We start from the raw sequence: 27292 nt of genomic DNA on the forward strand, positions 1-27292 counted from the left end.
TTTTACTAAAAATTAGACATTTTAACTAGAAATAAGACAAATATTCTTAAGATTTTGAGTTTTTACAGTGTAAAATAACTAGTGAAATCGATCATGTTGTTCTGATTTGCATTTGTAGTTATTCTATATGTATTAAGTAATAGAATAATCAATACAAATAGACAGAGTAATTCCATAAATGTATTTAAAAAACAAACATTTACATTTTCCCTTGAAGCCAAGGTGTGGCGGCTGCCATACCTTGCCATACCCAATTGACGCCCCTGGATAAATACATAACATTGTATTGTTAGTGCTTTTGCTTTCTTTACTAAGATAATTGTCCGTAGTGGGAGAGATTTCTCAGTCAGCTTCTTTTCCAGTTTCTCAGAGGCATGCAGCACTTTTCTGTGAAAGAGGAACTAGCAACTAGGATGTAATGAACAGACTCAGCAGCAGAGTTTAGTGTTTATTTTATTGTCATGTGTCAGAATGGTACAAAAGTAGAGTCTGACCATTTAGAAATCAAAGATCCACTGTTACAGACACTTAAAAAGCCAATGTTCAATTAACTTGGCAAAAATGTATTAATTGATAAAGGCTGTCACACATGATGCAGACACAAGTCTGTCCAGTCCGCTTACAGTTTATAGTCAACTAGATCGTTGCTTGGAGGGGGGGTGAGGTGGGCGGTTGTCAACGCGGCTGCACTGCACACAGGTCCAGCATCAACAAACTCAAGTTTCAAAACAAAAATGAAGCAATACCCCCAAAAATGAAACCAATATACTCCTGGAATCTTCCTAATTTACAGGCATCAAAATACAGAGATTCATTTGTCGTACATGGTAAATACAATCATGTATTTAGAGAAAGAAATGGATACAACTGCAATCCCGGCCGCTTACCAATACTGACATTTTGGGCAATTAAGATGACACTAAGGTGACTGTGAAACCCCGTACAAGTTTTCAGGTTTTTAGCAGATTGTGTTTAATTGTTTGCTTCCACTTCCTGTAAGATTGTCAGTCATTTCTGTTCAATTTTCTCAGAGCCACTTCCAGTCTGCTCTGATCCAAACCGGCGAATTCTGCAAAAGAGTGAGCTCGGCATGCGGTTCGGAGCAAATTAATATATGTAAGGCATACATTAATGTACATTTCTGATATTTTACACTGAAACAAGGATAACATTAGAAAATAAACACTGAAAAAAAGTGTAGCACATTTGCACGTTTATAACAAAAAGGTGTGTTTAGATGAAAACGGGCCACTTTTGACATAATAATGACATAAAACATAAGTGCTGACGTGTTCGTATAACCTGGCAGCATGACGCCAAGACTTCCTTGGAGACATGCAAACTTCTGACCTCAACTCAGACCTTCACCCGATTCGGCGACGCTGATGCGAAGGGAAGCAGAGTGGGCTCCCAGTGAAGCGCGTGACTCAGAGGGAAGTGAGTGTGTCGGTGAGTCACGGCTCTAGAGGTCAGGAAACATAACAGAGGCAACTCCTTGGAAAATTATTAGAGCACGTACTCGACATTCTGGCCAGGAACCAAAAAAAAAAAAAAAAAGAAAAGAAGTGAGACTTGGTTCTAGATATGTAGTGAGAAATTACTATTAATATGCATAGTCTGTTTAAAAATACCAGATTTTTGCCATATAGGCATGGATGAGTACCTGGTGACGCCCTGAGGAAGTTTCCCATGGCACTCTTGATGTTCTAGATTAATATCGACTTTAAATGTTAAGCCAAGAATAAAATTTAGGTTATATATATCAACCAGAACTTTCACTTCAAAATAAAGATTGACATTTTTGTCTCATTGGTCCAAGTTTGTCCAGAACCATCTTTACTAATATAAAGACAGGGAAAAAAAAAAAAAAACAACCAACAAGACCCTGCAGAGATTCAAATCAATCTGTTGGCAACAGTGTTAACCACCAAAAAAAAAAAAAATAAAAAAAAAAATACAGTAATAAAGTATCATAGGATTTCTCGGAGAATCTGACTTTGGAGTGATGTTAATGGGACATCCGCTCAGGGAAAGACTGTCCACTGTCAATGTTTTGTGAACGCATTTGTGAATCTTTCTCGCTGTAAAACTGATCACTACTCTCATTTCTGCCAGCGTTGACGTCCTTTTGCCATTTGGCTTTTATACAGGTCGTCACACTTACTAAGGGCCAGCTGAAAAAGTCCACTTGATTTTGTTAGTAACATCCCATAAAAATCAAAAAAAATCCTCTTCTAGCCATTCTTCTGCATTTTGATCCAGTATTAGTTTATACGCAATTACAGAGTGTAATGCTTTGTTGTTCATCTGAGATTGTGGGAGTGGTTAGAGAGGTGGGCAGAGGTCTGGAGGACCCCGGTTCAAGCCGCTGGATTGCAACCAAGGTGAACCACTTTGGGCCCCTGAGCAAGGCCCTTAACCCCGGCTACTCCCCGAGCGCTGTGCAAATGGCAGCCCACTGCTACTAGTCTAACTAGAGATGGGTTAAATGCAGAGAAAGAATTTCCCCATTGTGGGACAAATAAAGGAAATGTATCATTATTATTAAATCAGTTTCATGATCTTTTATTATGTCTTCATGATTATTTTGACTGTTTGCAAGAGGATGCATTTTCTTTTCACATGAATGTATGTTACTTATTTTCACACGTTTCATTTTTTTTTTTGCATCCGACATGTTTCAAAAGAAAGGGGGAAAAAAACAACATTAGAGTAAAAGTGGATTCATTATTAAGACAATGGATATGGCATTAAATTATTTTGCTTGAAGATTTGACTCTTGTTGGAAAATGTGTGATTTCCTTTGAACAACTGTATTTCCATGTTGTCTGTGTCTCTGACTTTTCCCTTAAAGTTTAAAACTGGTTTCCAGTCAACACATGAAACACCGAAGCTTTCTGTTCTGTACATTAAGACTGTGTGAGATCTCTTTACTAGTGATCCCCAGAGAGGCATCTGTATTTAGCCAAGGCCTTAGATGAGGGGAAAACAAAACAAAAAAAAACACACTGAAATAAAACTTTCTTTGAATCCCTTATCAAGCTAAAATTCAAAAGGAAACATCTGGCAAAAATAAAACAAAATGATGCACATTAAAACAAAGACCTTAAGTATTTGAGCTATACATTTTACTGCACAAGTAAAAAAAAAAAAGAAAGAAAGAGAGCCGATTACGTTTGTGATCATTAACAGGGTATAGCTTGTAAAAACTAAGGCCGTATTCGCAAGTAGTGATGTCTGGCAGGAGCAAACATAATAGATCTACGGTACTCCAAATGATGCTATTAAATCCCAGGTCTAAACAAGAAAAGTGTTTCAAGCAGACTAATCATGTTGCTGCCTGCGATGGTGGATATCACATATTCTGCAGACGTTCCCAACAAACTATAACTTCCTTTTGGGAGGGAGGAGCTGGTTAAAACCAGTTCCCTTCACTCTGCAATTTCCTGTTTGCCTTCATTTGCCTTGTGAATGAATAAACAAATGTCCACTTTGGCCGGGGGCAAACTGAGCATGATACATTTACACAAAGAGCTCGCACAGAGATGTCTGAGTGCTTGATTCAGCATTTCTTGACCTCAGTTTCACAGCTTCTGCTCGTCTCTCTACAGGTGTTGCGCAGATGTTAGATAACATTCAACATATGTGGAGAATTAATTTACATGAATTCATCTTATTGGATTGGATCTACTGCCTTAAAAAAAAAAAAAAAAAAAAAAAAGATAAACATTTGTGCAAGTTCGCATTATATTTTCCATTTCGACATCAAAATGAAGAAATTAACCGTGATTGCGTCTGTGAAGCTAACCGTTAATGCAAATAGGGGAGAGAGTATCGATTTACATTTTAGTCTGTGAAGCAAAATATATAAGCTCTGAAATGAGCAAAGGTCACTTAAGATATCTGACTATCGGGATTTCTCCAGAAGCTAAGAATAAATGTTCAGTCATAATTACATATTAGCACATTATAATAAAGTCTTCCCTTTTTTTTTTTCAAACACTTAAATGGATACAAAGCTCCTCTCACACAACTCATTAAGACACATTTGTAATGTTCGACTTTTAAGTCCGAATAAGCCAATGCCTATGTCACACACTTAGTAGTAAACATGTTTTGTGATGAAGAGTAATGAGCCCAAGAAGAAAGTTACATTTCTCCACCGCAGCTTGTCGCGCAGTTAACAGTCTGCCGCACGGGAGGATGCTATAATTTAACGACTACAGGGCATTTAGACATTGCACCGTAAAGTTTGTTCCCATTTAAGTTCCTCTGGGTATCTGATGGCTCTTCTTTGAAGTTGTTTTTGATCAAGTCCTCAGAGTTAAGGCCTTAGCTGTGAAATCACCTGTGGGATGATTTTGTTGAACTTCATCAGTCATTTTGTTCACGTAAAAAGATGTTTCCAAGCGGGTCGAGTGTGAAGGGAGCCTGAGGAGAGAAACACGGGCAAGTCTTCATGCCTCAGCAGATCAGGGGCATGAAATGCATCTAATAACATCTGTTGATATATTAAGCCACACTGCAGTGCAACTGCAAATGTAGAAAAGAAAAAAAAAAAACAACAGGTGACTCGAGGCTAGAGGAGGAGCAGGCAAACATCGCTTGGAGCATGTAAAAATTGACGCAAGTATCTTTCAGCTCACTACAGAGGCTTTGTCGTGCAAGGATGTCTCCCTCTGATGAAGAAATGTGTTTTAGAAAGGGTCTAGTGTGGCATGCACATTCAACATTAACTGCCAGCAACCTTGCCATTCTGTTTAGTTACCTAGGCTTGGTTAGGAGGAAGGAGATCAATCCTTTACAAGCATGAGTGTTGTCATTTCGCCAAAAAATAAAAAACAACCCGTCTTTGACATCTTTACTTTTCTGCTGTATTGTTTTCAAGGTTAACCTGGCTTTAACAAAACTCTGCCCGTCTGTTACTCTGACCCGACAGTGGTATGGCTCATACTTGCTCTTTGTCAGCCCTCCAAAGCTGCTCTTTGACTTCTGACGGCAGAGTGTTGAACAGATCTTCCTCCACGACCAGACTGCTCCTCTTCAACAGTCGGCACTCTCCGAGCTCAACCGGGAGGCACTCCAGACGGTTCCCCCTCAGCTCCAGCTGGGTAAGCCCAGTGAGCTCTCCGAAGCGCGACGGCAGCGTATGCAAGCAGTTGTTCCCCAAGTTCAGCGTACGTAGCTTCTTACACTGGAACAGCTCCGGAGGCAAAGTCTCGATCTGAAGAGGAGAAGATGAAGAAATAAGATGAACAGTTGGCTTTTTCAATCCATATTCCCAGCTGAACTAACGCCAAGAGTAGGGCTGGGGATCGATTCAAATGTCAAGAATCGATTCGATTACGATTCGATTCCGATTCTTAAGATTCAGAATCGATTATCAAGATCCGATCCGATTACGATATTGATTTGGGTTAGTGTTATTAAAACTGTTTTTTCAGCTGTTGCATGAATTATATGACTGTAGTTATGCAAAATATTACTACTAGTATTATATTGAGATTCAACAGCAAGTATTAGCAGCTAATGATGCTGTAAGGACAAATCAGCTCCCAGAATGCTGATAGAACTGCTTCAAGAAACATCATGTGGGTCAGAGTTACCAAACAGATCCAGGGCAGCAAACAGAGACGGATGAAATCGGTTTTATTTTTTCCCACATTCCGTTTTTATTTCATTCCATTTTCGGTCTATTTTGGTTTTTAATTTTTGAGCATTTGGTTTTTAGCATTTTTTGCAAATGTAACCCCAAGACAGTATATAAAGTAATGAAATATAGACAATTTATGCAATTATAACCTAACACTTTAATGTTTTCATACCTTTAAACATATTTAATGGCATAAACATGGCACCAGTTATTCTCGTGTCCAACAAAACATTACTTTTTTGGGGATAAACAAAAAAAAATTATCAAAAGTTGTAATGTAATGATGGAAAAAAAAATACATAAATAAATAAAAGAAACCCCCCCCCCAAAAAAAAAGAAATAAATACATTTTTAAAAAAAATCGATCTTTAGACATATGAATCGATTTTTAGGAATTAATATGAGAATCTATTTAGAATTGGGAAATCGATTTTTACAACACAGGCCTTGTCAAGAGAACAAGGCTCTTGCTTTCACTTTGACCATTTCAAAAGCTACCAAATATAATAACTCAACACAATCTGGACAACAGTGCATAAACAAAGTTTAAAGGCTGCTCAATCTCAGTCTGCCACTTTAGGCTTGATATCTCACTACAAATACTGGATACAAGAAAAGTATAGTTCCAGAAATGGTTTCAGTGTTTCTGTGAGGTTATGAAAATAAATAAAAGACCTTGAGTCTAATTCATGTGAACAGATATCCAATTAACTCCAACATGGATAGAATATTCAGACTTGTTGCTTTTGTAAAGCTCATTGGATTTGATAATGTGCTAGAAGTTTAAAGACAACCAAGAAAAAAACAACAACACAGAAGGCACATAAAAGGGTCTCATTTAAAAGGGAGCTATTTTTGGCTGCTCAGAAAATCAGAGGTTGTTTTCAGCTCGCAACCTAACAGGCAAACAAAGTAAAACAACAACAATGGTGGACTTTGTTAAAAATGTGATTCTGAGCTGAACGACTGAGCTGCATTTTCAGTTCAGTTTTAAATACTGATCAAATAAAATGCATCTTAAAAGAATTAAATTGTAATCTCTATCCGTCAAAAAAATAATTTACATTTAAAATGAAGTCAAACCAGAATATGTTGACACTGAATGGATAGCTAAATTGATAAACAGTAATTCTTACATCTATTTGGATTTTGACGCATAGGTCTCACCATTTGATAACATCCATCCATGTTTTCATCTCAGGCAACTGAGCAATGACATAAAAAAAGGAAGCATTTGTTGATCTTTTAAGTACTATTTAGAGCATTATAAGTTGAATACAATGAATTACTTAGCAATTGACTGCAGTTTAAACAACTAGCTGGCAGATAAAAACATCACGTTCATTTGATTTTTGTTGGTTTAATATTGAAATTGTACTGGGTAATAAGCAGAGGTGTCAAAATTATTCACATTCATTACTCAGGTAGAAGTATAGATACTAGAGTTTAAAAATACTCCTGTAGAAGTTGAAGTATCAACTCAAGTTTTTTACTCAAGTAAAAGTATAAAAGTACTGGTTTCAAAACTACTTAAAGTATAAAAGTAAAAGTAATGTAAGGGGGAAAAAAGCCTTTAAGGACAAAAGCCATTGAAAATGAATGCATCTTAGTATAATGCAAATATATTAAAGAACCATATATGTGTACTATTGAGCATTAACATGTGTTTCAGAGAGCAGGAGATATGATGACTAGTTGCCTATAAGTATTGTAATGGTGCAAAAAGTCAAACTTCAGAGGCATGTTATCATTTATCCTAACCTTTATTGGAATGTACATCCAAGTTTAGTTGCAGGAATCTGAGGGAACGGATGTAAGAACAAAACTGGACAAGAACATCTGAAACAACCACAACCAAATTCACTCTATCCGGATGGAGCAATTTAACTGGATAGTTTTGTTTTTAAAAGGCCGAAATGAAATAGAGTAACAAGGCTGTTTTTAAAATGTAAGGAGTAAAAAGTACAGATAATTGTGTGAAAATGTAAGGAGTAAAAGTAAAAAGTTGTCTGAAAAATAATTACTCCAGTGAAGTATAGATAACCAACATTTCTACTTAAGTAAGGTAACGAAGTAGTTGTACTTCGTTACTTGACACCTCTGGTAATAAGTACTACCGCAGTGCTATACAGTCCAAGCCTGACATGACAAGAAGTACCGTATGTGCTGAACAGTTGCTTTGCTGCTATCAGAGGAACAAGTACATGAACACACATACACTGAACTCACCTGGCTTTGAGACAATCTTATGCAAAACTATCATAAGCACTTTGGTGCAAAAACTTGAAACAAACAGCTGAATCCTCTACCACTAGCAAAAGCAACAGCATTAGTTTCTTGAGTTGCATCTTTTGATTGTTGAGCTGGACCTGAAAATGTGGGCTTCCAGGTAATCATTTGCTAGTTGCGTATCTGGTTTCTTAAACTCACTAAAGTCAAGTTACAAACAATGTTACTACAACCGTTTGCATTACAGCTGAATCATTTGATATATATATATATATATATATATATATATATATATATATATATATATATATATATATATATATATATATATATATATATATATATATATATATATATATATATATATATATACACACATACATATATATATATTAGTTATGAGCAGCTAACTGTCTGTTTTATACCATCAACTCATTACAAAGTAATCAACTCTATTGAACTCATGACACTGTAAGTACCGTTTACAGAGTGCGTCATTGCCTTGACATGTTTAAACTCAGAGTGCTGAGAATTAAAATTAAAACAAACTACAGATTAGGGATGGGCGGTATGGACAAAAAAATGTATCACGATAATTTCCTGCATTTATCCCAATAACGATAAAAAAAATACCAATACAAAATGTGTCATCAACGGGAATATTTCTTTCTTTCTTTCTTTCAGGCTCATTTCTTTCTTTCTTTCTTTCTGGCTCATTTCTTTCTTTCTTTCTTTCTTTCTTTCTTTCTTTCTTTCTTTCTTTCTTTCTTTCTTTCTTTCTTTCTTTCTTTCTTTCTTTCTTTCTTTCTTTCAGGCTCATTTCTTTCCTTCTTTCTTTCTTTCTTTCTTTCTTTCTTTCTTTCTTTCTTTCTTTCTTTCTTTCTTTCTTTCTTTCTTTCTTTCTTTCTTTCTTTCTTTCTTTCTTTCTTTCTTTCTTTCTTTCAGGCTCATTTCCTCAATGTATCATTTTTACCGTGAGATGACAAATTCTTACTGTGGGGAATTTTTTTGGCGGTTTATCGTGAACGGTAAAATATCGCCCATTCCTACTACAGATGCATCTCGTTGACATGACTGTATACCGCAAGCTTCTTGATTATTGTTGTTTGGCTGGATGGATCAAGTCAGACCACCTCTAAACTCTAAACCTCTAAAATGCATGACAGTCTCTGCTGGCTAGATATAAGACATAGATTTTTGTACTTGTTGATGGTCTTTATAAGAAATGTTATTATTACAAAAATGCCAAGACTTTTGTATGGAAAATTAACCTTCAGTTCAGAAACTCATAACTATTCAACAAGACATGCTGCTAGAGGTTGCTTTACCTTACAAAAATCTAACACATCTGCTGGCACAGTGATGTACAGAGCAATGAAGGAGTGGAATTTACTTCCTGATTATATAACGCAACAGAAAAATGTCCTAAGTTTTAAAATGAAACTAAAAGATTATTATTCAACACTAAATTTTAAGGATTAATATTTAATAATTAATTAATTAAATAATTAAATATTTAACTCATTGTTGGGTCATGGTAGGGCTGAGCGATATGGACCAAAAGTCATATCTCGATATTTTCTAGCTGAATGGCGATACTCGATATATATCGATATTTTTTCTGTGCCATAATTGGGGTTTCCCCCAAAGCGTTATAGCATAGCAACTCTGTTAGCTTCATTTTTTCTGAGGCAAACCCTTAAAAAAAAACAGTCAGTTTTAATACAAAGCCTCATGCAAAATGTCACACAGATACATTTATTAACAGAGGTCTGCACAATATCAAAATGTATAAAACAAATGAAATAAAAATAAACTGCCTGCATATATAGAATAAAAATGCTTCTTGAATAAAATAAAACAAATATCCCTTTCCTGCATAACAATTAAATTAAAATACACTGTGCAATTAATACAATGTAGACAGTAACAGGCAGACTTTTCCACTGAGGTTGACAGTTGTGCAAATAACAAAACATTCGTGCAAATCTCAAATAAAACATTCAAGTCAATTTGTCACAAAATAAGCTATATCAAAATCATAATTTTTTTATTTTTATTTTTTTAAATCGATATAAACGATATTGTGTCGTACCATATCGCGTTTGAAAATATATCGATATATATTAAAATCTCGATATATCGCCCAGCCCTAGGTCATGGCATCTTTGCAATGTAAACAAGTAAAGTATTCGTGATGATTCAATGTAGGAGCTTGTCTTGTATGTTTTCTTGTTTATATGTTTTGTATGTGTGACTTTTTGTGTTTCTGTATATATTTGTGAATTAGTATTTCTTCTGTTTGGTTTGTATTGTGTGTACACTGTATTGTCACTTATGAGTATATGAAGACCCCAGGAAGAATAGCTGCTGCTTTTTGCAAAAGCTAATGGGGATCTTAATAAAACAAAAACAAAAAAAAACAACCTTTCTTTCCATCCAGTTGTTGCCGTCAGCTTCATACTCAACGTGAAACTTTACAGTGAGCATGTGTGCATTTTTGCAAAGAAAGACTGAAAATGTGCATGTTCACACAGGTTGCGTCTTGCCATCAATACCAGTTGGAACTAGAGCCCGTTAATACGCATGAATACTGGGCCAGTCAATGTGGGAATGACGGCTAATTAAACACTTTCCCAACGCACCCAATAGCCAGATGTTAACAGATGTTTAGTAAAAGTTTAAAACCGCTGTAAAAGATAAATGATTATAAATGGGGAAATAAAATTGTACAATTTAGCCTCTTACCCTGTTTGCCGTCACAGCGAAGTACTGCAGATTCTGGAGGAAGCCCACGTCAGCGTGGATGCTGGTCAGATTGTTGTGGCTCAGGTCTAAAAAGCGCAACTTGCGGCAGAAGAAAAGCTGGGTGGGGATCTTTTCAATCTTGTTTCGGTTCAGATACAGCCTCTCCAGGGTGGTGAGTGTTCCTATCTGAATAGGAATGTAGGCGATCTGGTTGTACCAGAGCTTCAGGCACACGAGGCGGTGCAGGTGCTGGAAGCTGATGATCTCCTCAATCGTCTTCAGATTGTTGTCCTTCAGGTCAATCTCCTGAAGGTTGTGCAGACTAAATATGGAGTGTGGAATGCGTTCAAGATCACAGCGGATAAGCTCAAGCTCCGTCAGGTTGACCATTTTCTTCAGGCTGTTGAGCACCATCAGCTTGGTACCCTCGTTGTTGATGGAGAGCTTTTGGAGGTGCACCCCCACGTCAGTCACCACCTGTGGAAGCTTGGTCAGGTTGCTTTTCAGGCGCAGAACTTTGAGACTTTTGAGCTCTCTCAGCCCATCGATCACGATAAAACGATTGTTCTCAGCGCTCAAATTACCCGTCAGGTGAAGTTCGCTGAGGTTCTTCAAGCTGTATATCCACAGGGGGATCTCCTTGATGTCAGTGAACTTGATGTGGAGTGACTTCAGGTTCTCTCTCAGGAAAGCTAGAGCTGGCGCTTCGATCTTAGCCGGCGTGTGGTAGAGCCACATCTCTCTCAGGTTGGAAAGCTGAGCAATGATTGGTGGAATAGTTACATCTGGGATGAGCTCCAGCTTGAGCACCTCCAGCTCAACCAGATCAAAAACTGTGTCTGGAATACCGCTGAGCATAAAGAGATGGAGCTCCAGCTTATCCTGGGAGTTCTTGGTGATGCGCTGTCTCAGCTTCTCTAGCGTCCACTCGTTGTTTAGGTTCAACTGCCTCAGCTTGTTCTCGCTAACCTCCGACAGGAACACAGCGAAGCGCTTTGAGTAAAGAGGGTCGTACTGATCTATCATGTGCAGCATGAAGGCAAAGTCATTCTTCAAGTCGGGGATGTCGCTGTAACTGCTTTCCTCACGGATTGATTCAAAGGAGTATCGTTTGAGAGAGCGGGTGACCATCCAACAGATAGTGTACATGCAGATGAGACCATAAACTATCACCAAGCTGATGTAGAAACAGGCCAGGATCTTGAAAAGGGTTGCTAATGGGTGAGCACAATAAAACACGCTGTAGCCTGTCAGTTTCTCAATGTTCACTGTGCACAGTACATTGAACTTGATCTTTCCTACATAGTAGACTGTGTAGCTGATTATAAGTATGAACTTTATGACCTTGATGATCGTCTGACGTATGTAAAGACGGTATACTATATCACCTTCCTCCACGTGGATCCGGAACTTCTTAACCTTCTCAAAAAGGGCTTTAGCCTGCTCTCCTTCCTTTTTATCCAAAACTCCAGTGTCAGAACGATCCACAATCCCTTGTTCGATTCTGGACATTGTCCGTTGAAGCATCGGCACGCTGGCTTCAACGTCCTCGCTCACGCTCGAGGCCTTCTTGTCCATCGAACCGTTCATTTTTCCCACTGGCTTGGGGTCACTCTCCTCCACCACGGTTTCGGACAAAGCCCTCGTTGTCCACGGAGAATCAAAGCACTTGAGGAGGATGGAAACAAAGTGCTCCAGTTTGGAGCTCGTGCGGGGAAATTTGAACCAGAAATTGCTGCAGGCCAGAAAGATGAGGGTGTGGAGAAGCACCAAATAGGGAAAATATTTGGCAAACCAGTGTAGCTTGTTTTCGTAGCAGACAGCGTCCACGTAGTTATACTGATGTCGGTCAAGGTTGTACTGAATGCCCTTGGGCTCCAATATAGAGACGGGGGTGATATTCAGGGATTCCACGGTCCTGCATGAATTGTTGATGTTCACCCACTTGCAAGGTAGGCAGATCATTTTGTCCTGCGTGACCTGCAGAGTCCCACCAAACACCGCAATCATCAGCATGACGATTGAGATGTAGTCGGTGAAAACATCCCACCATGGCTTCAGGATGCGGTACGCTGGCTGGGTGTCAGCAAAGTACCGGAGCTCTGTGATGGGAATCATGATGGTTTATCTGAAAAGGGAAAGGCAAAAGAGAATCAGGCTGTGACATGACAAGGCAAAGCATCCCATATTTTTAGGGGTGTAACAATATATTGTGCCACGAAATTTCGCGATACAAAAACGCCACGAAACGTGTCGTGGAGGTGACAAACTGTATCACGATATTGGGTTATTAATATTAAATCTATCGTGTTGACTAGTAACGCGCATCCGACCGCGCGGACCAAAATCTTACTACGCTCAGAAGAAAGTAGTACCTTTTTGCGGTTCCGATCACGGGACTTGGGGGGGTTTGAGCTCTGAACTTTTAAGTCTGGTGTAGAGTTAAGCCTTACCTTATTAAATTAAACCTTTTTCGGGTCGTGAGTAGGATAAACACGGGAAAACTTCTTCCGAGTTGGAGTGTACTTTAATGTCCCTCAACAGTGTAGGATTTTAGAACATCAACACAGCACCTAGTGCCGTATTGTAATCTAAAACAGACTAATCACTACAGATAAACTGACAAGTGTCATTATAGTCCCTGATTTACATCAGAATATAAAGAATATGTTTATAAAATAATGAACCCTGAATTACCAAACTAACCTTCTTAACAAAAATAAATCTCCTCTTACACTTATAAGGTGAGCATGAATCAATCTGTTTTATGATGTAAAATTGTATGTAATTATTTACTTATATTTATTTATTTAATTTTTGTTGTTAAATTTCTGGAAAAGAAAAAAGTCAAATCATACATGAGAGAAACTATTCAGTTTGTGGCAAAATATTTGTACTTGTATGAAACTGAAGATGCATAATGCAAACCGGACATTTACTTTTAGTTCAGTTTGTGGAAAATGGTTGGCCTGCCTTTCTCTTTAAAACTTAAACAGTTATAAAGCATTACAAACTGTAACAATAGGGTAAATGCACAGCATTGTTTTGTATTTTGTGTCTTAAAATAACAATAAAATAAAATATATGTCATATGTTCCTCATGCAAGGTTGCAAAAATACTGCTATAATATCGTGTTGTATCGTTATCGTGACCTCAGTATCGTGTATCGTACCGTATCGTGAGATTAGTGTATCGTTACACCCCTACATATTTTCATAACTTTATTGAGTTGAGGTAAGCTTTAGCAGGTCAAAATGTGAAAACAGTCATTAAGGTGCCAATTAGTGAATTTACAGGGAGAAGAGTGCTTTTTGTGGTTTCTGTGTGGAATTTGCCTGTTCCACCAATGTGTGTGTGTGGGTTTTCCTCGGCTAGTCTGGCTTCTTCCCAAAGTAAAAATATGCAATTTCGGCTGACTGCTTGACTGTTTGTATCTTTGCACCCCATTGATACACGAGGGACCTGCCTGAAAAACAACTGGAAACCAGGTTCCAGCACCAAACTGGCAATAATACCAAATAGTACATCCTCAAAGATGACTGAAGGGCAAATATAAAACAATGTTTCAACAGTTTGAAGTAGTGGGCGACCGATAATCGATAATTTTAAAGAAAAATTAAGAAATTTACTGAAATACTGCATTTTCTTTTTGTATTAAGAATGTTCAACATGCTCAAACTTAAGTAAACTTAAGTAAATATTTGCACTTAAAAAAACAACCTGTGTAGCCATTTTCACAACCTGTACTGTTTGGTTGTTTGTCATGTGTACTAGTTAGCTTACTGTTACTACCTCCAAGTAGGCACTTGCTGTGGTTTGGGTCTGGGAATTGGGAGTATTGTGCCTGACTGTTCTAAAATTGAGGCTGTTATTCCTCTTAATTTGTTATTTTTTATAGGCAGCTTTTTTATTTTATGTAAAGAGAAAATTCACTTAGTGTTATTTTTAATAACTGAAATGCTGCTTGTTTTGTTTGATGTTCCATAATTTGCACTTTTGATGTGTGAGCCGTGCGAAGTGAATATTGCCGTCCTTCCTAGTTAAAGCAATAAATTGCTCACCATTCATTTAAATGAATTCTTGTATTGAAATTTGTTTTCTTCCAAAAAGGTAAAAAAAGGGTAATAATCGTATCGGCTGATATCGGCTATCGGTCTTTTTGATTTCCCCCTAATCGGTGATCGAAATAATCGAAAAAAAGGCTGATCGGTCGGACACTGGTTTCAAGAAAGAAAAAACAATATCACATCTTTCAGTTTTATATCATTGTCTGTAGTGTTGGGTTCTACTGTATACAATAGTTTAAAAGTTTTACACCAATTCAGTATTTACAATATTCAGCGTATTAACCCCAATTTTATACCTTTAGTTAAGTATTAAGGTGTTGATTTTCTTTCTCATGTTGTCGAACCTGAACAAGCTTCTGCTAGTTGTCTTGAGTGTTTTGAGAGATTAATTACTTACTTTATGTCAATAATTGAATAACATTATTCATAGAGATTTTTTTTAAATGCTAACAATAACACATTTCTAAAATCAAGGGATTGGTTTGCTGGTCTCTCAGCGCAATTGACACGATGGACTCCTGGAAGACGTGGAGGACCGTGTGTCTGTCCATACTGTCTGTCGAGGATGTGGAAGATGTCTACATAATTGGATTTCTGATAACAGGATTTCTGCTTTTTGGAGCTGGCGGTTACCTGGCATATCGACAAATTCGGAAAATGTCGACAGATATTCTGGCCCTTTCAGAGCTGCCTGACGTGGCTGAAGGGATCAGCTGTGCGACCAACGCTCAGACTCAAATGTTGGGGAGCAAAATCGCAAACTGGATGCGATTCTTGAACAGAATCACAGGCTAGCTGCGGTTTTTGAACTCCTTTGCAGGATGGAAAAGACCTTGGAGAAGTTGGAAGCTCGGCTTGGCGGGAACTGACCACAAATTCGGCTGTTTGGAGTCGCCATGGAGATGAACCAGAGAGCCTTTAAGGCAGACGCTGGAGTAGGCCTGACCCAAATGTAATCGTTGTATTTATACACAGTGTGTCTTTTTTTCCCCCTCCTCTTTCCTTGTGTCATCCTTTCACAGCTAATTGCACCAGTGTACCCAAGTCATATGTTGTCATCTGTTTTGTTTATTTCTGTGCTCTTGATGGGCGGTACTGACCGTAATTTCATTGTGTCGGGACACTGGCTCAAAGACTAATAAAGCTCTATCTATCTATAACTCGGTTTATGCTCTGATTCAAGCAAGCTACAGGTAACTTATGAATCTTACACCAGTGAACACCACCGCATATGTTTGATGACGACATAGAAATCAAATCTGGAGCTTACCAAAAAAATAAGATAAGTAGAAAAGAAAAAAATTATTTCAACTATGACCTCAAAACTCAAAACAAAAAAATGGACCTGAAACTTGTTAAGTTGCTGACAAATTCAAGAAAAAAAACAACATCCAGGCATTTATGCTTCAGCAAATTTGCAAAAGCAGAACTTGGTTTCACAATCGGTGCATGTGATGAGAGAAATACAGCAGACCAAGCACTGTGTAAACAGTTTTAATGTTAATAGAATAAACTGTTATGAAAGTTGAAGGTACACAGGCATTCTTGTCATTAAAAAAAAAATCCTATTTAACTGTTGAAAACTATGTAGCAAGGACACCCAGACCTTGCAACAGAACTACATACACATATCTAGGAGGTAGGTGGCTCAGTTGGTAGAGCGTTCACCCATGAACCTGAAGGTCAGTGGTTCAAGCCCTAGGTCCTCCCGTGTCCACCAAAGTGTCCTTGGGCAAGACACTGAATGTTGCTCCCGGTTGTCAGGCCAGCGCCGTTGTATGTATGTATGTTGTATGTATGGCAGCTCCGACAACAACCGGTGTGTGAATGTGTCCGTTTGTAGGTGAACGTCTACAGTGTAAAGCGCTTTGGGGCTGTAGGAGTACAGCTGGAAACGCTATATAAGTGTAAACCATTTAAATATACATACATATAGATAAGGGTGGGCGATATTAGATGGTGAAGGATTACAACGTGAAGACAAAATCTTACAAACTGCAGAGATCGTGGGATGTTCTAGGACACATTCTATAAATTGCAGTTCTATGCTGATGCACCGACTCACCGGACGTGTTGACGTCGTCAACCTGACCGACCAATCATAGCGAATTACGGGCAGTGACACCTTTGTTTGTGTGTGTAGCAGAGAGCGATGGCTGAAAGCCAAACGGAGTTGGTCGCAAAAAAAAATCCACCTCAGTTATATGGAATTGGTTTGGATTTTCCACAAGTGAGTTCAAGCAAATGTCATTTGTAACACAACGAATCTGTCTAATCCCCTGAAGAGGAAGCCCAGCGACACCGCAGGCGGAGGCAGCAGCTAGCATGAGACCAAAACAGACAACATGAACAGGCATTTGACAAGTCGAGCAAGCTATGGAAAGATGTAACAGAGGCTTTTACCTTTTATCTCGCAAAGGACATGGTACCGTTGAAGACGGTCCAAAAATGAGGGGTTCAAACGCCTGCTTAAAGTAGCTGACCTGCGGTACGAGCTGCCATGACATGTCTCTAGTCTGAATGCAGAGAAAAGATTGACTGCAGAGTTCAGAAGATCTAAATTGTTTTTTTTTCTTAAGATCGTGATAAAAATCGATTTTTTTTTTCTAAAATCGTGATATGACACACACACACACACACACACACACACACACACACACACACACACACACACACACACACACACACACACACACACACACACACACACACACACACACACACACACACACACACACACACACACACACACGATGATGTTATATATAAATAATCATTATAATAATCGTCCACTCATTAGATTAGTCGACTAACCGATAAAATAATCGCCCAATGAATCGTTTTAAAAATAACCATTTACCCCCAAGTAATAATACTTTAATAATACGATGATAATAATAAAATAATAATGATAATAATAATAAAACAAGAAACAATATTGCGGTCAGTACTTTTAGATGCAGATTAGTCAAGCTCCGTCTATAGTCCAACTAGGCCACTCATTTAAACAGACTCCTTTCTGTGTCAAGACTAAATATGCAGATAAAAGAAAATTATTTACCACCCAAAGCATGTCACTTACACGTGATAATAGGTGGTAATGGTACCCTCTTTCAGCTTGCTAGCACTGGGCTTTAACAGTTGACAAAACATCATATAAATCTTTTGTTGAGCTGGAACAAAAAAAAAATTAGAAAAATGGTGAACGGTGACTTGGAAAGACATAATTTTTGTACATTTTATACATCCTATACGCTTTTGTTTTTATTTCCTTCTCTGTATTGCTCTGTAGTGGCTTCCTCCGGTACGTCAGGGTTAAAGCTCGGTGTGAGAGCTAAGGAGCAGAGCGAATATGCCAGTTACAGAATTACAGGGACTAACTAACTAAGTACGATTTCAGTTGAACTGAAATTTTTACATGCATTTTAAAACTGTGACTTTAGTCAGACTAATGTAGTAATTATAATAATATAGTAGGGGTGTAACGGTATTTGTATTCGTCCCGTCCCGTCACGGTACGGGGGTCACGGTTCGGTACACGCAGTCATACGGCGAATACGTCTGACTGAGTTAAAAAAAATAAAAAAAATAAAAAAAAATCAATCATCGTTTTTTTTTCCCTTATAAATATCAAAAGTCACGTTCCATTACAGACCTAAATGTGTGCTAGTCTGTGCATATCAATAAATATATGTGCAATTCATATATCATCATAAATTGTAGGCTATAATAACGATAAAATGTTTTAATTCTTAATTTACAACTGTCCTGAACGCATCAGGTGAGCCGACGCGGATTGGGTGTAAAGCCTGATTTATGGTTCTGCGTTAAATCGACGCATACGCCGTAGGGTACGGCGCAGTCTACGGCGAGGTTATGCGGCGACGCGCAACCTTCGCCGTGGGCGCTGCGTTGGTGTAACGCGGTACCATAAATCAGCCTTAACAGTCACAGTGAAGGAGATTAGCGCTAAAGTTTAAAAGAGGACTAAATTTGTACAAATTTTTGAATGTTACCCCGTTTTCCACGTTACCTGGATTATTTTGGGTTATGGAAGAGTCAACTACCGTTGGTGAGTCAGTGTAACCTTCATAAATACTTTATTTATCAGAATGTGTCTTGACCAGCTGCCTGTAATGTGCTTGTGTTGTTGTGAACGAGACCGCCGAGTCTATTCTCTGTTATAGAGCTCAGAAATGATGTTACAGACCGCTGTGTCTATCTATCTAAATAGATGGTGTAATTTTAGACCAGTTATGTTTTTTTTGTATTTAAGCTGAATCAAAGATGAACTGAGTCAGTCTGTGACTCTCTGAGTTTTCAGCGCCGTGTGATTGACAGCTGTCAGGGCGGTGTGTGTGTGTGTGTGTGTGTGTGACTTTACTCTGCTTTCTGCAGCATAGGCCTATAGGCTTGGCTCAATAAAAGTGAGAATAAATGTAGTTTGATGGGTAGGATGATGTTGTCGAACGTTAAAATGACTATCATAAGGGCCCATGGAGAATGCTCCGCCCCCAGACGGCTGTGCCCATATGCAGCAGTAGAGGAGCCCGGGTTCAAGTACTTATTAAAAGTGCTCGAGCCTCGTTACAATGTCCCATCCCGCGCTCACATAAAAAACATAAAAAATTAAAAGCACTAATGCACAAGTTAAATGTTTTATTCTATTTATTTTACATTTTAATAAGAGATGCTTTTTAGTTTTGTAGCCAATTGAACAAACTTTAACTTTCAAATGCTATGATCAAAATAAAGGAAGAAAAAACTCGTCTTATACATTTGGGACTTTTTGTATTTTTTTTCCCGTTGTACCGAACCCGTACTGAACCCGTACCGAACCATGACCCCTGTACCGAGGTACGTACCGAACCGTGACTTGTGTGTACCGTGACACCCCTATAATATAGTAATAATTTTTTTCCCTCATTCATATAAAACACACTAACAATTAGACATCCTTAGTTCGGCCTCACTTTCACATACTCAGACCCCAATAACTCACAAAAAATAAAAATAAATGAAAACTTAAATGTCATAACTAATATGGTATTAAAGAACAACAGGAAAACTTTAACTCAAATGGTATTTCCATTTCACTTTAAGTACATTAAATTCATCTCGGCTGAAAGTATGCCAAATTGAAACTATGGCCATAAAACTCACTTTAGCACCCGCACCGTTTTCTTTTGCCAAACCCAAGTTTGGAGTAGAAACTTGAACAAATGTTCTTCAAAAGATTCAATGAAAAAGGTTTGTTAGGGGAATGCACTGATAGGTTCAACTAACTTTATCTACAAAGATTTATACAAAATAAAATAACAGATGCAGTACGCATACAGTGGGTGAGATCGTTAGATTGGAGGACAAAAAAGGATTTTCTTTACTATATTTAGACAAATAAAAAAAAGTTTACAAGCATCTTATGACGTCTGAGAGCATATCTGATGAACAGAAGCACTAGCTCTTCCTTTTATAAACAGTCACATGAAGATATGCCACTGTTATGTTGACATTCAAACTGAACTGAAACAAAAAAAGTAAAAACTGGATTATATAGTGACGCTGCACTTGGTCCCATAGCTTGATACATTTCTCCTGAATTTGGGCCTCAAACAAAAGCTACCTTTGTGCAGGCGATCGCTGTCAATGAAGCTCGGCTACAAAGCTGAGAGGTACAGGTGAACTTGAAGGAGCAACTATATTTCAGAGCCCACCGTCCAGTTTCGCTGAAGGACGACGGTGTCTCTTAGCTGGAGCCAAACAGGAGAACAGGCCGATAAGAGTCTGGCGTAAAAAAATACCCATCCTTAAAACACCTATTCTGAAAATGTCTTCATTATTAGATCCTGAAACACAAAAACTGAATAATACCAGGAGAAAAACATCTTTTTAAACCAAAGTAGGGCTGGGCGATATGGACCAAAAGTCATATCTCGATATTTTCTAGCTGAATGGCGATACTCGATATATATCTCGATATTTTTTCCGTGCCATAATTGGGGTTTCCCCAAAAGCATTATAGCATAACATCTCTGTTAGCTTCATTTTTTTCTGAGGCAAACCCTTAAAAAAACAGTTTTAATACAAAGCCTCGTGCCAAATGTCACACAGGTACCTTTGTTAACAGAGGTCTGCACAATATCAAAATGTATAAAACAAATGAAATAAAAATAAAGTGCCTGCATATATAGAATAAAAATGCTTCTTGAATAAAATAAAACAAATATCCCTTTCCTGCATAACAATTAAATTAAAATACACTGTGCAATTAATACAATGTAGACAGTAACAGGCAGACTTTTCCACTGAGGTTGACAGTCGTGCAAATAACAAAACATTTGTGCAAATCTCAAATAAAACATTCAAGTCAATTTGTCACAAAATAAGCTATATCAAAATCATTTAAAAAAAAATGTAAAAAAAAATATATATATATATATTTTTTTTTTAAATCGATATAAACGATATTGTCTCGTACCATATCGTGTTTGAAAATATATCGATATATATTAAAATCTCGATATATCGCCCAGCCCTAAACCAAAGCAGGGCTCACTCTCCTTGACCAGGATAAATAACTAAATAAAGACAGATGTAGAGATTGAAATATGGCTGTATGCCAGTATTCCTAAAACTGAACAGCTTGTTTAGCCCAACTATCCATACTTTCCCTGCATCAAAAATTCATGGATTTTTGATGAAAATCACCCAAAGGATGTGACACCATCACATATTTACTGACCAAAATCCTTTGGACGACCAAAAAAAGTGATCCATTTATGATTGTCACTGCATCCAAGCCCATTTTAGTTTGATATTCAGCAGCACATGACTGTTATTAGCAAACACGCGCCACATCAACTTCAGACATGCCACAGGTCTCTTGCTGCATAAATTCCTTGTACACCAATTACACTCTTGGTTTAGAAAAATATAACCTGGATGGTCATAAGGACATTTAAAATCTCACATTACTGCCAACAGAACTCACCAAGGAAAACATGTGCAGTTTTCCTGCCAACTCATCGGGATTGAATGTAACCAACTTGGATGTGTCTTTCCACAACAGGTCCCAGCCTTATTAGGTTGGCAACAAATTACAGGGTCTCAAAAACCAATCTCCAGAAAGGCTTACCACTGATTCTTAAGAGGACAGTTTTACACTGATGGGAGTTTCCCACAAAAATTTCACAACACACTTCAGTCACCACATACTTAATTAATTTGTCATTTACCCTGATTCCCTTCAGTTCAGCAGTAACCTGAAAACCTTTAACATGCATTCATAATCTGTGCCTACTTCTCCAATTCTTGCAAAAACTGTATTAAATTGTGATGACACACACACACACACACACACACACACACACACACACACACACACACACACACACACACACACACACACACACACACACACACACACACACGTGGGCAAAAATATCGATATGGCAATATATCGCGATACTTTTCCAGCCGATTCAATATCGATATTCAAAATTTGAATATCGATTTTTTTTTTTTTTTTTATGTTTTTTATCCCCGATTTTTTTTTCAGACATGCCAAAAGTTTTTTTTGCTGCATAAATTCCATATGATGTAAATAATATGAAAAACATATACAAATATGTTGTAACTTTAGCTTGTATAGTTATAATAAAACATTGTTTTGACTCAGTTTGTCCCATGAATTGTCACTATAATCTGATGAACGTGCAACTCGGATTTTAAGATCCATCACTATCATCTGATGTACATATATACAACTTGGATTTTAAGATGTGTAATGCATTTTAACATTTTTCGGTGAACTATGTAGAATATAATAATCGGGATATCGCAATGTGTATCGTATCGTGGCTCAAGTATCGTGATGCGTATCGTATCGTGAGGTCCTTCCCAATACCCACCCCTACAACACACACACGTTTTCAAACAAAAAACTGCTTTTAATTTCATAATTAAATAGCATTCCCTTTGCTTGCTGACCTGTAATGATCATTTGTGTTTATAGCAAATCCAACCAACCAAGGTCATTATTCCAGACACTAAACTCAAGTCAGTAATGATTAGAGATAAACAGAGATCCGTCTTGACCAGGCACCTTTTCTAAGCTTCCAGTTTCAGCCAATCCGCCCTGTAGGCAGCCAGCTCCTCATGTCATCAAGAATGGACAACCCAGTGCTGCAACCAGGTCAAACTGGTTCTGAAATAGGAGAATAACTTTTTTCCTTTTTGTGGTAACACCAGTGACAACACACTCATGAGAGCATACATGCTGACAACACAATCTGAGAGCAGGGCCATTGAAAACTACCTTGTAAAAGGTTTGAATGGAAGACAATTAATAACCCAGAAACTCGTTAAAAAAATAAAAAAAACCACTTTTAAAGCTAAAAATTCTAATAGTGTCTGAGATAATAATATGTCGTGCCAAAAAGTGATTCCTGCCAGAATCTGATTTCTGGCCACGGGAGCGAGAGCACTAAAACGTCAGATTTTCAGATTATGAAGCTCAAGAATGAGATCAAGTCATATTTAGGCAGAAACAACTTTTCATTAACTGTATTGGGCTTTCAATCAATTTTTGGCAGGTGAAAATGCCTATTTTGTGTTGTAATGGCCCTTTAAAAGAGTTAAAAGCAATCCTGTGAGCTCTAGTGTTTATATTATGAAGCTCAAGAATGAGATCAAATCATATTTAGGTAGAAACAACCTTTCATTAACTGTATTTGGCCTTCAATCAATTTTTGGCAGGTAAAAAGACCCATTTTCAGGAGAGAAATCTACGACGGAGTATTAGGGCCAAACTAAGACAAAAAAAAAATGGAAATTACAAAAATAAAGTCATAATAATATGAGAATAAAGTCGTAAAATTACCAGAATAAAGTCATAATGTTGTGAGAATAAAGTCGTAATATTACGAGAATAAAGTCGTAATATTACGAGAATAAAGTCGTAATATTAAATATATTATAAATATAACTTCACAAGATGCTCAATAGTCCTCATTTTAACACAGGGAGAAGATGCTCGTCCTGTTAGAGTTCTCATAAATTACCACTTTATTCTTGTAATATTACGACTTTATTCTCATAAATTACCACTTTATTCTTGTAATATTACGACTTTATTCTCATAAATTACCACTTTATTCTCGTAATATTACGACTTTATTCTCATAAATTACCACTTTATTCTTGTAATATTACGACTTTATTCTCATAAATTACCACTTTATTCTTGTAATATTACGACTTTATTCTCATAAATTAACACTTTATTCTCATAAATTACCACTTTATTCTTGTAATATTACGACTTTATTCTCATAAATTACCACTTTATTCTCGTAATATTACGACTTTATTCTCATAAATTACCACTTTATTTTTGTAATATTACGACTTTATTCTCATAAATTAACACTTTATTCTCATAAATTACCACTTTATTCTTGTAATATTACGACTTTATTCTCATAAATTAACACTTTATTCTCATAAATTACCACTTTATTCTTGTAATATTACGACTTTATTCTCATAAATTACCACTTTATTCTTGTAATATTACGACTTTATTCTCATAAATTAACACTTTATTCTCATAAATTACCACTTGATTCTTGTAATATTACGACTTTATTCTCATAAATTACCACTTTATTCTTGTAATATTACGACTTTATTCTCATAAATTACCACTTTATTCTCGTAATATTACGACTTTATTCTCATAAATTACCACTTTATTCTTGTAATATTACGACTTTATTCTCATAAATTACCACTTTATTCTCATAAATTACCACTTTATTCTTGTAATATTACGACTTTATTCTCATAAATAACCACTTTATTCTTGTAATATTACGACTTTATTCTAATAAATTACCACTTTACTCTTGTAATGTTACGACTTTATTCTCGTAATTTCCAATTTTCTTTTGTCTTAGTTTGGCCCTAATACTCCGTCGTAGAAATCAGATTCTGGCAGGCTATCACTTTTTGGAACAACACCGGCATGTATTGTACAGGACCAGGGTGGTTGCAAATGCAAGTAATGCTTCCTAAAGCCTCGATAACACAACTTAAAGTATTTTTTCCCACAAATACTTTATCCCCCCAAACCTCAAGATGATTAAAATAGACATAATTTATATCAAACTCTGTATCTGAATCTTTTGTTTTCGGTCTCGCCGCTGTTCTTTGTGCCAAAATACCTCAACACCTATGCTGGCCTCCAAGTGGAAAATCATTAAGGTGGTGTTTAAAATTGTAATTCTCTAAAATCAACCTTGGCTTGAAAAGTCTTGCTTTTGTTTAATGGGATAAAAAAATCTCCGGAAATCCAACATATAGTACGACCTTTTTTTTTTTTTTTTTCCTATAAATGGTTCTTGGACGACAGCACTGGAAACGACGTCTCATCCGACCTCACGCCGACGCGCTGCGGCACTGAAATCCCCCGCAGCCGCGCTGAAAACTACCAAAATACTCACCTGTTTTGCTTAGGCTGCCGACTCTCGTCTCTTCCGCAAACGGATGAGACATTTCTCAAACGTTTCTCGGGGACGTGAGGCCCGTCAGACCGCAGGCCAGAGCCTCATCTGACAGTGGAGCAGAATAGAAAACAGCATGTCGATACAAAGTGAGAGTGCTGCTCCTTTTAACGCCGCGGCGGACGCGCTCAGCCAGCGCGCTGCCAAAATAAAAGCACGGACGGAATGACGTTACCGGTCACGATTGCGAAGTCAAATTGGGAAATTAGTATTACTTTACACTAGGGCAGTGGCGTCAATTCAGTGGAAGCTAAGGTATGGCAAGGTTACGAGTCACAGAACTTAACTAGAGTATCAATCAACACGTCCAGCAAATATTCATCACAGAAGTCTGCTATGTAGCTTATCTGTGTGGTCAAGAAAATTGTCAAATGCAGTCTCGCTCACTGCAAAAACTAAAAATCTTACCAGGAATATTTGTCTTATTTCTAGTTAAAATGTCTAATTTTTAGTCAAAAAATCTCATTACACTTAAAACAAGAGTCATTAACAGAAAAATAACTTGTTATTTGACCATTTTCACCTGTTTCAAGGAAATTTTCACTTGAAATAAGTAGAAAAATCTGCCAGTGGAACAAGATTTATCTTCTCATTACAAGCAAAAAAATCTTGTTCCACTGGCAGATTTTTCTACTTATTTTAATTGAAAATCTACTTGAAACAGGTGAAAATGGTTGTTTTTGAGTCTTGTCTTAAATGTAATGAGATTTAAAAAAAAAAAAATGAGACTAAAAATGTGACATTTTAACTAGAAATAAGACAAATATCTTGTTAAGATTTTGAGTTTTTGCAGTATATAATAACTAGTGAAATCGATCATGTTGTTCTTATTTGCATTTGTAGTTATTCCATAAATGTATTTAAAAAAACAAACATTTACATTTAACCCTTGAAGCCAAGGTGTGGCGGCTGCCATACCTTGCCATACCCAATTGACGCCCCTGCACTAGGGATGGGCGATACGGACTAAAAAATGTATCACGATAATTTCTGGCATTTATCCCGATAACGATAAAAATGACGATAAAGAAATACCAATTCAACTCCACCTTTGTAACTATAAATCTATCACCACATTCAGTCTTTGGAGCCCCCAAAACCCTGCTCTAAAAGATACTAAATACTACTAAACTACACCAATTAAATTGAATTGATAAAAAAACAATAAAATGAGTCCACACCTGTACTGCAAAACTGTAATGACTCAGATCCGCCATGTTTGTTACACAAAAACGTATCAAAAGGAATTTATCTTTCTTTCTTTCTTTCTTTCTTTCTTTCTTTCTTTCTTTCTTTCTTTCTTTCTTTCTTTCTTTCTTTCTTTCTTTCTTTCTTTCTTTCTTTCTTTCTTTCTTTCTTTCTTTCTTTCTTTCTTTCTTTCTTTCTTTCTTTCTTTCTTGGCTCATTTCCTTCCTTCCTTCCTTCCTTCCTTCCTTCCTTCCTTCCTTCCTTCCTTCCTTCCTTCCTTCCTTCCTTCCTTCCTTCCTTCCTTTCTTCCTTCCTTCCTTCCTTCCTTCCTTCCTTCCTTCCTTCCTTCCTTCCTTCCTTCCTTCCTTCCTTCCTTCCTTCCTTCCTTCCTTCCTTCCTTCCTTCCTTCCTTCCTTCCTTCCTTCCTTCCTTCCTTCCTTCCTTCCTTCCTTCCTTCCTTCCTTCCTTCCTTCCTTCACGTACGTTGTGCGTGGATTTAACCACAGAACCATAAATCAACTTTACACAAAAACGTCATCAACGGGAATTTATCGTTTTTACCGCGATATGACAAATTCTTACCGTGGGGAATTTTTTTGACGGTTTATCGTGAACGGTAAAATATCACTCATTCCTACTTTACAAGTCTAACGGACAAAACACCGGCCCTGGTATTGTCGAAGGGACAGATACAGGAAATATTTCCTGCCACATGCCATCAAATTGTACAATAACAGCTAAAAGGGACAAATAAAAAAATAAATCTCTTTATTTTCTATTCACACTGCCTTTTACTGTATATACTCTTTGCACAACACTTTGTTATGACCGCTTGCTGCTT

At 37.3% G+C, this 27292-nt stretch overlaps 1 protein-coding gene across 1 annotated transcript; it reads right to left on the reverse strand.

The window, feature by feature from the left end:
• Positions 1 to 435: 435 nt before the first annotated feature.
• Positions 436 to 25356, reverse strand: lrrc8aa (leucine rich repeat containing 8 VRAC subunit Aa). Its single transcript, XM_061733748.1, has 4 exons — positions 25204 to 25356; positions 10631 to 12758; positions 4955 to 5224; positions 436 to 4431 (listed from the first exon to the last, which is right to left on the reverse strand). The coding sequence occupies exons 2-4, from the start codon at positions 12746 to 12748 to the stop codon at positions 4375 to 4377; spliced, it is 2445 nt and encodes an 814-aa protein (XP_061589732.1). The 5' UTR covers positions 12749 to 12758; positions 25204 to 25356; the 3' UTR covers positions 436 to 4374.
• Between the last annotated feature and the right edge of the window lie 1936 nt (positions 25357 to 27292).

The sequence above is a fragment of the Cololabis saira genome, chromosome 11 (assembly GCF_033807715.1).
Source record: "Cololabis saira isolate AMF1-May2022 chromosome 11, fColSai1.1, whole genome shotgun sequence".
Classification (NCBI taxonomy): domain Eukaryota; kingdom Metazoa; phylum Chordata; class Actinopteri; order Beloniformes; family Belonidae; genus Cololabis; species Cololabis saira.